Source organism: Vombatus ursinus, unplaced genomic scaffold, assembly GCF_900497805.2.
Source record: "Vombatus ursinus unplaced genomic scaffold, bare-nosed wombat genome assembly UNPS02004423.1, whole genome shotgun sequence".
Lineage (NCBI taxonomy): Eukaryota > Metazoa > Chordata > Mammalia > Diprotodontia > Vombatidae > Vombatus > Vombatus ursinus.
The window spans coordinates 1462862-1475390 of NW_020944201.1; the positions used below are offsets into that span (position 1 = coordinate 1462862).

Genomic DNA, 12529 nt, shown 5'->3' on the forward strand with positions numbered 1-12529 from the left:
TTAGTTTGTTCTTTTTTTTCCAGTGGGATAGGGTTGAAAGGGAGAGAAAATAAGCGTGTATCAATTGAAATATATATACATATTATATGTTTTAAAAATAACTGGTCTCTGAGAGCTCAATACTGTTTTCTCTCCTGTACTTCCTGTCTCCTCTGATGTTTATTCCTCCTCACTGAGTCACAGATTCTCAGAATTGGAAGGGACTTTAGAGATTATCTAACTAGCAGCTCATTCCATAATAGAATGTGACTTTCTTAAGGTCAGGAGCAGGTCTGTTTTTATCTCCACATCTACTCCAATCTTTAATTCTCTCTATAACGCACTTGAAAAGTAGTCATTCAGCCTCTCCTCTAAACCTCCTAGGATGGGGAACTCATTACCTGCTGAGGCAGTCTATTCCACTTTTGGACAGTTCTAATTGTTTTAAAGTAATCCCTTCTTTTTTTTTATATTACCTTCATTACCAAATATATCCCTTTCCCTTCTCTTATCAAACTAACCAATTTATCACCCAAGTCTGACAATATATAGTGCATAGTTCCCTACCTCTATAAAATAGGGAGGAAGGGGCATTTTTTCATCTTTTCTCCCAGGCTGTTTGGTCATTATCATTATTAAGCATCCTGTTTTATTTCATTGTTCTCATTTACATTGTTGTAGTCCTTTTGTATATTGTTTCTTGGGCTCTACATACTTTACCTTGCATCAGTTCATATAGATCTTTCCAAACTTCTCTGTATTCATGTGTATCATTTCTTACAACACAGAACTATCCCATTACCTCCATGGACCATATTTTGTTTAGCTCTTCCCCAAATGATGAGCATTCACTTTGTTTCCAGTTCTTTGCTACCACAGAAAGTGTTGTTCTGAATATTGTGGTGTAGGTGGTGGTGGATATTTTGTTTCCTCCCCTCCTTGTAGTATATGCCTACCAATGGGATCCCTGGGTTACTTTTTAAGTGTCATTCCAAAATGCTCAGACCAATTCCCTGCTCCACCAGCAATGCATCGTTGTGCCTGTTTTTCCACATCCCCTCCAACATTGACTATTCCCATCTTTTGTTATCTTTGCCAGTTTTCAGGTGTGAGATAAATCCTCAGGGTTGCTTTTCTTTATGTTTCTCCTTGTATTAGTGATTTGGAGCAATTATTTTTGTTATGGCTGTTAATCATTTGCAATACAGAAGACCTTCTACAGTTCTCCTGGCTTCCAGAGATGTTACCTGTAAGATTACTCACCATCTACTCTGTATATATCTTATACGGATACATTTATTTATGTGTGCACCACCCCCCCCCTTAGAATGTAAACTTCTCAAGGTCAGGAACTATTATTTTTGCCTTTTTTTTTTGTATGTGGAAATACTAGTAGGATCTACTTATTGAGAGACAGTGTAGTGTAATGGAAAGAAAGCAAAATTTGGAGTCAGAGGGCAAATCTTTGTTCAAATTCTGGCTGTTACTTCCTGTATGATCTCTAGGTGGCATAATAGAGCCCTGGTCTTGGAATCAGGAAGACTTAAGTTTGAATCCTGTCTCAGACACTAGCTATGTGACCTTGGGCAAATCACTTAACCTCTGTCTGCATCAGTTTCCTGAATTGTAAAATGGGCATCATAATAGCACTTACCTCCCAAGGTTTTGGTGAGGATCAAATGAGATAATACTTGTAAAATACTTTGCAAACCATAAAGTGGTAAATAACAACAACAACAACAATAATAATAGCTAATATTTGTATAGTACTTTCAGGTTTGGGGAGCACTTTACAAGTATTATCTCATTTGATCCTCCCCATTTTACAGTTGAGGAAGCTGAGGCAAGCAATGGTTAAGTGACTTGCCTAGAGTCAAATACAACTAGTGAGTGTCTGAGTCAGGATTCAGACTCGGCTTCCTGACTCCAGTTCAGCATTCCATCCACTATACCACCTCATGGTTATTATGATTATGATGATGATGATTATCCAGGAAAAATACTTTCTATCCCTTCAGACCTTACCTTCAGAAGCCAGCTCAAATCTCACGTCTTTTAAGATGTGGTGATTTCTTCATGCTCTACCACATAGACCACACATTGTCTATACTGCCACCCTGGTGCACACCCATTCTGGGGGGGGGCACCTGCCTGGGGCTGGTGGGGCTTACTCTCTACCCCAGGCTCAGAGAGTTAAAAGCAGAAGCCACTCCCAGGAGTTCAAGATCAGTATCTTCAAGCGATACTAATATTTGCTAGCTTGTTTACTAGAAGAATTGGATGATGGGAAAGATGTCGGGGTCCTCAACAGAAATAAAGAAGTGAGCAAGAGAGAAAGGGTTGGACTGGCTGACCTCTGGGCCTTGTAACTCACAAGGGAATGCTGGGAAAAAGCCCCAACCTAGGAGCATTCAGCCTATCTTAAAGAAAGAAAGTCTTTGGAACATAGCATTGTTATGCATATGGACTCTGGCACTATGGGGAGAATATGTATGCGTGTGTCCGTAAGATCATATAATATTAGGACTAAGATGAGCCTGAGGATATAAAATGTCCAAGCTGAAAGGGACCTTTAAGATACTGTGGCCTATTGCCCTCAATTTAAAGTCTCCAAACGGTTGAAGTGATTCACCCACAAGTAAGTGGCCAAGGTGGGATTCATTCCCAAGTGCTCTGCCTCTAAATCCGGCCCCCACAAAGAGGATTAAAATGCCCAGGATGGCAAGAAAAGGGTCTGGGGGAGTGCAGGAGATTTCTTCAGTGCTTTCCTCAGTTGGAGAAGGATAGGTGACAATTTCTGGGTCCTGGGCCCAGGGCCGAGACTGTAGGCCCTGCTCGGGCCAGTTTGCCTGGCCCTGCCTGGCATAAGGATGGGTGGGTCTCTCTCTTGAGTCACCCAGCCTCCACCAGAGATGGGCTGCTTAACCCAAGGACCCTGGGAGCTCTGATGAAGAGCAGGAACCAGGAGGCATCAAGGCCTGCAGAACAGCTCCGCACTTTGATGGTGCAGATAAAATGTAAATGATAGGCAACTTGACATCCCACCCCTGGGAGCCAAATGCTTGGGTGCTTTTTTTTTTCCAGTTTGTTTCAACAGTGTCGCATTTCTTTAGTGCTTTGACGTTTGCAAAGATCTTTCCTTGCATTGCCCACTTTAGAGGGGCCACTATACATAGTAGAATCCCCATTTTGCAGATTAGGAAACCGAGCCTCAGGGAAATAAAGTGACTTTCCCAGGGTTATAGTAGGTGGATTCTTTACCATGGAATCAGGACAAAAAAATGCAGCATGGTACAGTTGAAAAATCAATGGACTTGGAGTCAGAGGACCCAGATTCAAATCCCACACCATCACACTAGCTGTGTGACCTTGGACAAGTCCTTTCCCTTCCCTTGGCCTCATTTTCTCATCTATAAAATAAAGGGGGGGGACAACTAGATGGTCTGTGAGGTTGGTGATCCTATGTGTGACTTTGAGTGAATCACTTTCCATCCCTGGGCCTCAGTTTCCTAATCTGCAACATGAGGATTTTGGCCTAGCTGGCTTCTGTGGATTGTTCCAGCTCTACATGTAGGGGCCTGTGAACCTGGTGTTTTTTAGCCTTGTGAAGAGAAGACTTGGTTGGAGGTGGGGGATGGGACATGCATGGTAGCCTTCTTCAAGTATCTGCAAGGCATTCCTGTGGAGGAGCCATGAGAGCTGGCCCAAAGCTTTGGCCCCATAGGGCTGACCCAGGAGCCCAATCCAGGCTTGATGGCCTGGGCCAAAGAGGACTGGGCTTTCCTGAGACCCCTACAGTCAGCTGAGGGGCAGACCACAGAGGGAATGTTCTCTGAGGCCCCTTCCAACTCACATTTTGTGGTCCTTTGTAAGAAGCCTTGAGTTTGGCAGTGGCCTTTGGGATTCTTCCAGGGCCCAACACACAGTAGCCATTTAATAAATGTTTGTCGAACTGACTCCTCCTTCTCTGAAACAAAGTTTAGATAAGACCTGGCAGTGCAATGATGAGAACACTAGATTTAGGGCTTAAATTCCAGTTCTGAAATCTCCAAGTCATGTGATCTCGGGCAAGAAGACTCTAGGCCTCAGTTTCCTTTTCTGCAAAACAAAGGGCTTAGCTCAGAGGGTCTCTAAGGTCCCTTTGAGCTCCTGATCCCACTTTCTTGGAGAGCACGATTTAGCCAGTCAGTCAATAAGCATTTATTCGTTATCTTTGATGAAATGATTCATACATCTGCAATGAAATGTTCTATCTTATAAAGATTGATAATAACAATAAATTCCCCTCTTGTCTTTCTCCAGGTCTTGCTAATAATGAAGAGGCCCTGATAAAACCCAAACTGAGCTTCCTGGGGGACCAAGTGGTGATCCCAGCCGGTTCCCTGTTCGATGTAACTTGCAGGTAAGGATAACAAGGTCAAGGGTCAAGCTAGAGGATGTGGGGCTTCCGTAGTATCGCTTAGACTGACCTCAGAACCACCATCACACTCACCATAAAGAAGCTATGATAGTTTCTCTCCTGCCACTAGTGGATTCAGGGCTAGCTTTGGAGTCAGGAAGACCTGGGTTCAAATATCACTTCTTTTTTTTTTTTTTTTTGCTTTTTGTGAGGCAATGGGGGTTAAGTGACTTGCCCAGGGTCACACAGCTAGTAAGTCCTAAGTGTCTGAGGCTGGATTTGAACTCAGGTCCTCCTGACTTTAAGGCCAGAGCTCTATTCTCTGCACCACCTAGCTGCCCCCAAATATCACTTCTGATAATGCTTGTGACTTGGGCAAGCCCCTTCTCGCTGGGCCTCAGTTTCCTCCTCTGTAAAATGAGGGGTTGGACCCCTGGGTCCCTTCCAGCCTTCAATCTTGGATTCTCTATGTGATCTTGTGTCCCTCACTCCCTTTCCCTGCATCTCCATTTCCATCTCTGTCAAACTAGCTGACCTCTGAGGATACTAAGACTGGGGGTATTATCCTATTGTAAGGCCAAGGTTCCACCCAGACTCCATCAAAAGTCCAGGCTTTTCAGTTTAATCTATCTATCATACTCTGATCCTATGAAATGCATTGAATTGAAGGAATGAATGAGTGCTTTGCCAACCATCCCTTTGAACGGCCCTCCAGTTGATGCCCAGAGTAGCCAGAGAACCTTCCTTAGATCATGTGTCCTAGGGAGGGACACCGTTCAGACCTGTGTGAGCTTGCATGCCAGCCTGGCAGTATTCTCCCTCTAGGGTGACAGAGCCTGGGCTCTAGTGTTCTCTGAGGGCTCCCTGGCAGCGCTCCTTCCCCAACCTCTGAAAGCTATCCGCCAGCCTTATGGCTTCACTGGGCAAGGGAAGATGGGGAGACACAAAGTTGTCCTGATTGTGGAGGCAGGGAGATGGAGAATGAGTAGACCCTTTTTTCTCTTTAATTATCTTTTATTTATTTACTCATTTATCTATTTATTTATTTGTATTTATTTATTTATGTATTTATTTTAAAAAATTATTTCAGGGCTGCTTTGCCAGCTGGTTGACTCTTTCCTCTCCAGTGCTTTCCAGTCCTCTTTTCCCTTTGTTCCTTCTCCTTTTCCTCCTCTTTCTCCTGTACCTTTGTTTAGTTGTTGTTTTTTTTTTTAGGCAATTGGGGTTAAGTGACTTGCCCAGGGTCACACAGCTGGTAAGTGTCAAGTGTCTGAGATAAGATTTGAACTCAGGTCCTCCTGAGTCCAGGGCTGGTGCTCTATCCACTGCACCACCTAGCTGCACCCCCCTTGTTTTTGGTGAGGCAGTAGGGGTTAAGTGACTTGCCCAGGGTCACACAGCTAGTGTCAAGTGTCTGAGACAAGATTTGAACTCAGGTCCTCCTAACCCCAGGGCCAGTGTTCTCTCCACTGCGCCACCTAGCTGCCCTCACCTGTACCTTTGGAAAAGCCCAGAGAAGAGGTTGAGTCTGTGGGTTCAGGAACAATGTCACTGGCAGCTGTATCCTCCCTTTCTCTTCCTACTAACTCTCCAGGAAGAGGTGGGGTGGGGAAAGGGATTCTCAGACATCTAATGACCCCTGGCCAGAAGATAGTCATGCCTCAAACAAAAACCCATGGGCCACAGGTACCACAAGACAGCTCACCAAGGACCTCTAATCCTGACAAGGTGGTACGCTGGGTTCAAATCCCAGTTCAAAGTACGCGTGATCCTTACTTTGTGACCTTGGAAGTCACCTCCCCCTCTGGGCCTCAGTTTCCCCCCTCTGTCAAGTGAAGGGTTGGCCTGGATGGCTTCTGGGGCTTCTTCCAGCTCTAAAGTTAGGAGCTTATGATGCTGCCACTATTGGGGTGCCACAATAAGACCTCATTCTCCAGGGAACCCAGTTGATGTGACAGTCTGGTTCTGAATCGGTGCCCACAGCCCCTGGCCTGCCCCCTGGCACAAGCTCTACGTGTCATGAGGGAGGCAACAATCTGTCTGTTAGCTGTTGCCCTCCAAGTGATGGGACCCTACTAAGTTGTCTTTCTGCAAAAAGAACTTTGAGTAATGCCAGAGGGTGAAGGAGCCCAAGTCCAAGGAGGCATGACCAGTGATGGGCACAAGCTGCCAGCTGATTCCTGCAGCTGCTTCGGGGTGGATGGACTAAAGCCTCCTAGGTTGGCTTTCTTACTGGGCTGGTCTGCCACGTACTGGGTGCCAATGAGTGAGTGGCTCTTGGGCTCTGAAAGCGAGTGTGATCTTACCCAGGCCATAGTGCTACTTCTTTTTGCCTGGCTCACCTCTGGGCATGTCAGTGATCATGCCAATGAGGGCAGAGGGAGACCTGGGCTTGAGCCCCACCCCTGCCAGTGCCCAGCTGGAGGACCTTGCTCGCATCGCTGTCGAATGAAGAGGTTGAAGTTCTCTCCGTCCCCTGTTCTAGAGGGGAAATAGAATTTGATCTTGGCTCTCAACTCAACACACATGTTCAAGATCCATCAGTCAACCAGCCCACAAAGATTTATTCATCACCTGCTATGTGGGGCAGGAAAGAAAAAGAATGAACTAATCTCTACCCTCAAAGAGCTTACATCCTAACAGGGGAGACAATAAGTACTTACACACACACACATATATATATATATACACACATATATACACATACATATATACACACATACATATGTATATATATATATGTACATACACATATATACACACACATTCACACATACATGTAGTAAATCTAAGGGGCAGCTAGGTGGTACAATGGATAGAGTGCCAGTCCTAGAGTCAGGAGGACCTGAGTTTAAATCTAGCCTCAGACACTTACTAGCTGTGTGACCCTGGGCAAGTCACTTCACCCTACCTCAGTTTCCTCATCTGTAACATGAGCTGGAGGAGGAAATGGCAGGCCACTATAATATCTCTGCCAAGAAAACCCCAAATGGGGTCACAAGGAGTCAGGCACAACTTGAAAATGACTGAACAACAACAACATTAAATCCAAAGAGATTAAGCACACATACCTACAAGATAGTTAGGGAAGGGGGCATAGTGAAGATCAGGAAAGACTTCAAGATCTGACCCATGCCACATTTGGCTTCATGTATTGGATGAAGATAACCCTTGCCTACAGATATGAAAATGGCCCACCTCAGGGCTCTTTGGACAGCTGGAGGAAGACAGGCTGAAGACTAGAGACAGCTGGGGGCTTGGGCAACTCCTGTTTGGTCTTAGGGGCTTCTCTCTCCTCTATTCTTCTTTGGTTGCTGCTAACCCTAAGTCACACCGTTGTGTAGAGTTATCCAAAGAGGGTGTGAGTAGGGGTCCTAAGAGGAAAGCTCCTGGGGGCTTGGCATGGGATAGTCACTAAAAAAATGGGATGTCATGGAATACATTCATTCCATAAATACATTCACTTCTTATCAATGAAAGCCAACTTCAGATCAAAGGTAACAAAAGTGAGACTTGTTTCAGGCGACAATGAGCAAAGCACCACAATTATTGAATGCAAGAGTTTGAATTTGGGAATTCTCTTAATTGCTAAGCAAAGCAATGTGACTCTTGCTGTTGTTATTAGCATCTTCTTTATGTGCAATGGGGCTTTCTGCTCCAGCTGGTAGAGCCAAAATATTGGCCCTCGTGCCATGGTGGAAGAAGAATCGTGAAAGTCATTGGCATCAATGATGGCATGCTTTGAGAAACATGGAGCCCAAAACCAAGCCCACCCAGCATGTTAATAAGATTGGAATTATGGTATTATTTTTCTAAGTTAAGGGTAGGGATAAGGGACTGGACCAGGCCTGTGATTTCACTGGCATAGGAAACTTCTAGATGAGAAAACTCCCTTACCAAGGAAGGTTGCCAACCTCTCTGCAACATAGAGAGTTGCCTGGAACCCTGAGAGGGTAAATGACTTACCCAGGGTCACACAGCCAGTATATGTCAGAAGAGGGACTTAAATCCAGGGCTTCCTGGCTTTCTGTCCATGACATGCTTTTATAAATCATAAATATGAAAATTGTAAAGGATTTTTTCAATTAATAAACATTTGTGACAATTATGTTTTTATTGGGCATTTAACTTTTTGTGGGATAAAATTGTAAAATCCTTAATTTTATTGGAATAAAATTCAGTTTAAGAGAATGATTTATGCAGATTGTTTTATGCAAAGCATGTGTGTGGGATGATGGTTTTTTGGATGTAAAAGGTGGGCATCGATCCATGAGGTTTGGAAACCACTGCCCTAGAGCATGGAAAACAAGTAGCCCTGAGTGGTGTATGGGCAGGCTGGAGACATTCTACTGAAAACAGCCCGGCTTACTCGACAGACTGTTGGATTATTTTGTTGTTGTTGTTTTGTTTTTGGCACACATTTGACCAGCTGAATATTTCATTCTGTAATCAGTTATCCTTCTTGTCCTTTCTGGAAGTTCTGTGTTGATGTCTTTTAATAATGTGTATAGCTCTGGGAGGTCCTTCTACAGCTGTTGACTCTTTTTTCATTCTTTTCTTTTCTTTTTCTTTTTCTTTTCTTTTCTTTTTTTTTGGCTAGGCAGTGGGGTTAAGTGACTTGCCCAGGGTCACACAGCTCGTAAGTGTTGTGTGTCTGAGGCCGGATTTGAACTCAGGTCCTCCTGAATCCACTGCACCACCTAGCTGCCCTTTTTCATTATTTTCTTGCATCACTCTCATTTTTCTTCCCAATTTTTCCTCTACCTCTCTTACTTGATTTTAAAATCCTTTTTGAGCTCTTCCATGGCTTAAGACCAATTCTTATTTTTCTTCGAGGCTTTGGATGTAGCAGTTTTGACTTTGTTGTCTTCTTCTCAGTGTGCATTTTGATTTTCCTTGTCACAATAATAACTCTTTTACAGTCAGAATTTTGTTTCTGTTGTTTGCTGATTTTTTTCCAGCCTATTTCTTGACATTTAATTCTTTGCTAAAGTAGAGTTCTGCTTTGGGAGTGGAGGACGCACTGTCTCAAGTTTCAGGGTTTTTGTGTAGCTGTTTTCAGAGATACTTCTAGGGACCTGTAAGTTTTCAGGTCTTCCAAGGTGGTATGATCTAAGGAGGGGTGTGTTTATTACTCGCCTGACCTTTGCTCTGGTCTGTGAGGGATCACAAGTACTCTTTTCTGCCCTGGAGCTGTGACAAGGGTTCCCCCTCCACTGTGGCCACAAGCTCTGCTGTGCTAATGCTCTTTCTTGCCCTGGACTGCCACCTAGGACTGCGACCCAGATCTGAGTATGGGTTCAAAGCAACAGAGTCTTGCCCCCGGTGCCAGCAAAGAGACCCCCGTAATCTCCTTCTGACCAATTATCTGACCCCCTGTGGGCTGAGAACTCCAGAAACTGCTACTGCTGCTGCTGATATGCCAATGCCAGCTCTTGGTTTGCTGGGGCCCAGCCTGTGTTGGAGGTGCCTATGCTGGACTGTGCTCTACTCTCTTCCTGGTGCAACAGACCTTTCCTGCTGACCTTCCAAGTTGTCTTGGGCTGGACATTTGCTTCACCCCATCCTTTTGTGGGTTCTGCCACTCCAGGATTTGTTTTGAGGCATTATTTAAAGTTATTTCAAGGGAGATTTGGGACCGCTCAGATAAGTGCCTGCCTTTTCTCTGCCATCTTCTCTAGCATTCTTTAAAGTCACTTATTGTCTGCCTCCATTTCCTCATCTGTAATATAAAGGGGATGCACAAGGTGGCCTTTGAGCATTCTTCCTTCTCTAGAGCTGGCATTCCATGATGTCACCCTACCTTCTTGTATCTCATTTTTCTCATCTCTCCTCCCCTCTTCCACCAGCCTTATAAGCTTGGATATGGTTTCCATGTAGGGTTTACCTTAAGTCTCCATCAATCTAGCTTCCAACTTAAACTTTGTGCTTAAGGCCCAAATATTGGTAGCAACTCCCTGTCCTCCACATCCCCCCCCACTCCCAAGTTAATCCCTAAACTAGTCCAAGAATATGAAAAGATTTATTCTCAGAAGAAACAAAAAACTACCACCCCAGGGCCCACTACAACTGTCTATATGGTCTTCCTTCCCTGTAATTATATGGTGTTTTATGCCTGGCCTGACTCACTTGAGAACTTGAACAATAGCATGACATGTAAATATTCATCAGCATCGTTTGGCCTCTAATCTTGGATTAGAAGGAGGAGAAATGGCAGAAAGTTCCAGGCCCATTTATTCTAGCCTCAAATCCAGACTGCTCTGGTCAAAGGGACCTCAGAAGGTATCTAGTCAAGTCCTACCTAGGCCAGAATATACTTCATTTCAACAAGTGACTGCTACATGCTAGAAATAAAAAGAAAAAACAAGTCCCTGCCCTCAAGGATCTTACATTCTACTGCATTGTGAAGAGGGGGATATGTGGAACAATCTATATGGGTGTGGGAGAAATTCTGAACAACTAGAGGGACCAGGAGGCCGCACTTAAGTGGAGCCTTGAATGGAAGCAGGGATTCTAAGAACTGGGGATGAGGAGGATAAACATTTCATGTATGGAGAACAGCCTGGGTAAAGTCAGGGAGGTAGGAAATGGAGTTTTATACCTAAGGGATAGCAGAGAAGGAAACTCAGGGATCATCCACCCCAGCCTAGGAATCTCAAACTCAACAGATCCATAGATATAGGAATTTGAGATAACAAGGCATCTCAAACTCAACAAGGCCAGAATAGAATGCATTCTCTTTCTTCCCAAAGCCTTCCCTCTTCTGAACTTCCCTCTTACTCTCAAGGGCACCTTTCAGTGACCCAGACTCACATCTTCACTTCTCTCCCAATGACCCCACATAGCTAATTAGTTGCAGGTCTTGTGATATCTTTCTCTTTACCATCTCTCATTTATGTCCTCTTCTCCCCACTCCCTCCTTGCCTCTCACCTGGACTACTACAATAGCCTCCTAATTGGCCTCCCTACTTTTCCCCTTTCAAATCCATCCTCCATTCAGCTGCCAAAGAGATTTTCGTAAAGCATAGGTCTGACCAAGTCCCTCTCTCCACTTAGTAAACTCCACTGATCTCCGAGATCAAATCTAAACCTCTTTGTTTAGTATTTTTAAACTGTTCCCAATCTGGGTCCTTCTTGCTTTTTCATTCTTCTCATATTCTGCTCCCTTTCCTGGACTCTCTGATCCAGTCATGGATACTGCTCCCCATGCCTTTGCACTGGCTGTTCCTCATACCTGGAATGCATTCTCTCCCTCTCAGCTTCCAGCTCATAGAATCCCCGGGTTCCTTTAAGACTCAGCTCCGGTGCCCTCTCCTGTAGGAGGAGGCCTTTCCCTGTCTCACCAATTGCTGGAGCCATTTCCACTAAGGTTCTCTTCAATTTTCTTGTCTATACTAAGGAATATATGCTGTCTTCCCCCAGTAGAACGTAAGTGCTTTGAGAGCAGGGACCATTTTCTCTTCTTTGTTTCCCCATCATTTAGCACAAAGCCTGGCATGTAGTAGACACTTAATTAATGCCTATTGTTGACCAATTGAACACAAATTCCTAAACAACATACATGTCATCCAGATTCTGAGGCAGCTCAAGCTGTTCTGGATGTTTTCCTGACATCAAGTCCAACTTTGTGCCTTTGTGACTTTCTTCATTCTTCTAATTCAGTTGATCTTATAAGCATATATTAAGTACCTGCCCTCAGAATAAGCCTAATCTCTCTCTCTCACAAGAGGTCCCATCAGATACTGGAAGACAGCCCTCAGGGCTCCTCTGAATCTTCTCTTTCTAGGCTAAACATCCCCATTTCCTTCAACTGATCCTCATAGGGCATTAACTCAAGGTCTTTCCCCATGCTAGTCAGCCCCTTCTGCACACTCTCCAGCTCATCAGTGCCCTCTACTCTATCTGGAGTCTGAGTAAGGCATACAATAGTGGGATAGTCCCTCAACCCATACTGGAACTATGTAGACCTGTGTTTGTGCAGCTGAAAATTCTTTAAGGGGGTAAATCTCTTATACAACTAACCACCTAAGGTTTAGAGTGGCCTTCCCTACCCCCCTACCCTCACCCCTATCAGATCTTACCCACTGAGTTATGACCAAGGGAATGTGTGTGTGTGTGTGTGTGTGTGTGTGTGTGTGTGTGTGTGTGTGT

At 44.5% G+C, this 12529-nt stretch overlaps 1 protein-coding gene across 1 annotated transcript in view; it reads left to right on the forward strand.

Moving 5' to 3' along the window:
• The window catches only part of LOC114023373 (vascular endothelial growth factor receptor kdr-like), a 223277-nt gene that overhangs the window by 73129 nt on the left and 137619 nt on the right, over positions 1 to 12529 (forward strand). The window contains exon 2 of the mRNA XM_027835990.1: positions 4282 to 4381. Coding sequence (XP_027691791.1) covers positions 4282 to 4381 — 100 coding nt within the window. The remainder of the gene's footprint in view (positions 1 to 4281; positions 4382 to 12529) is intronic.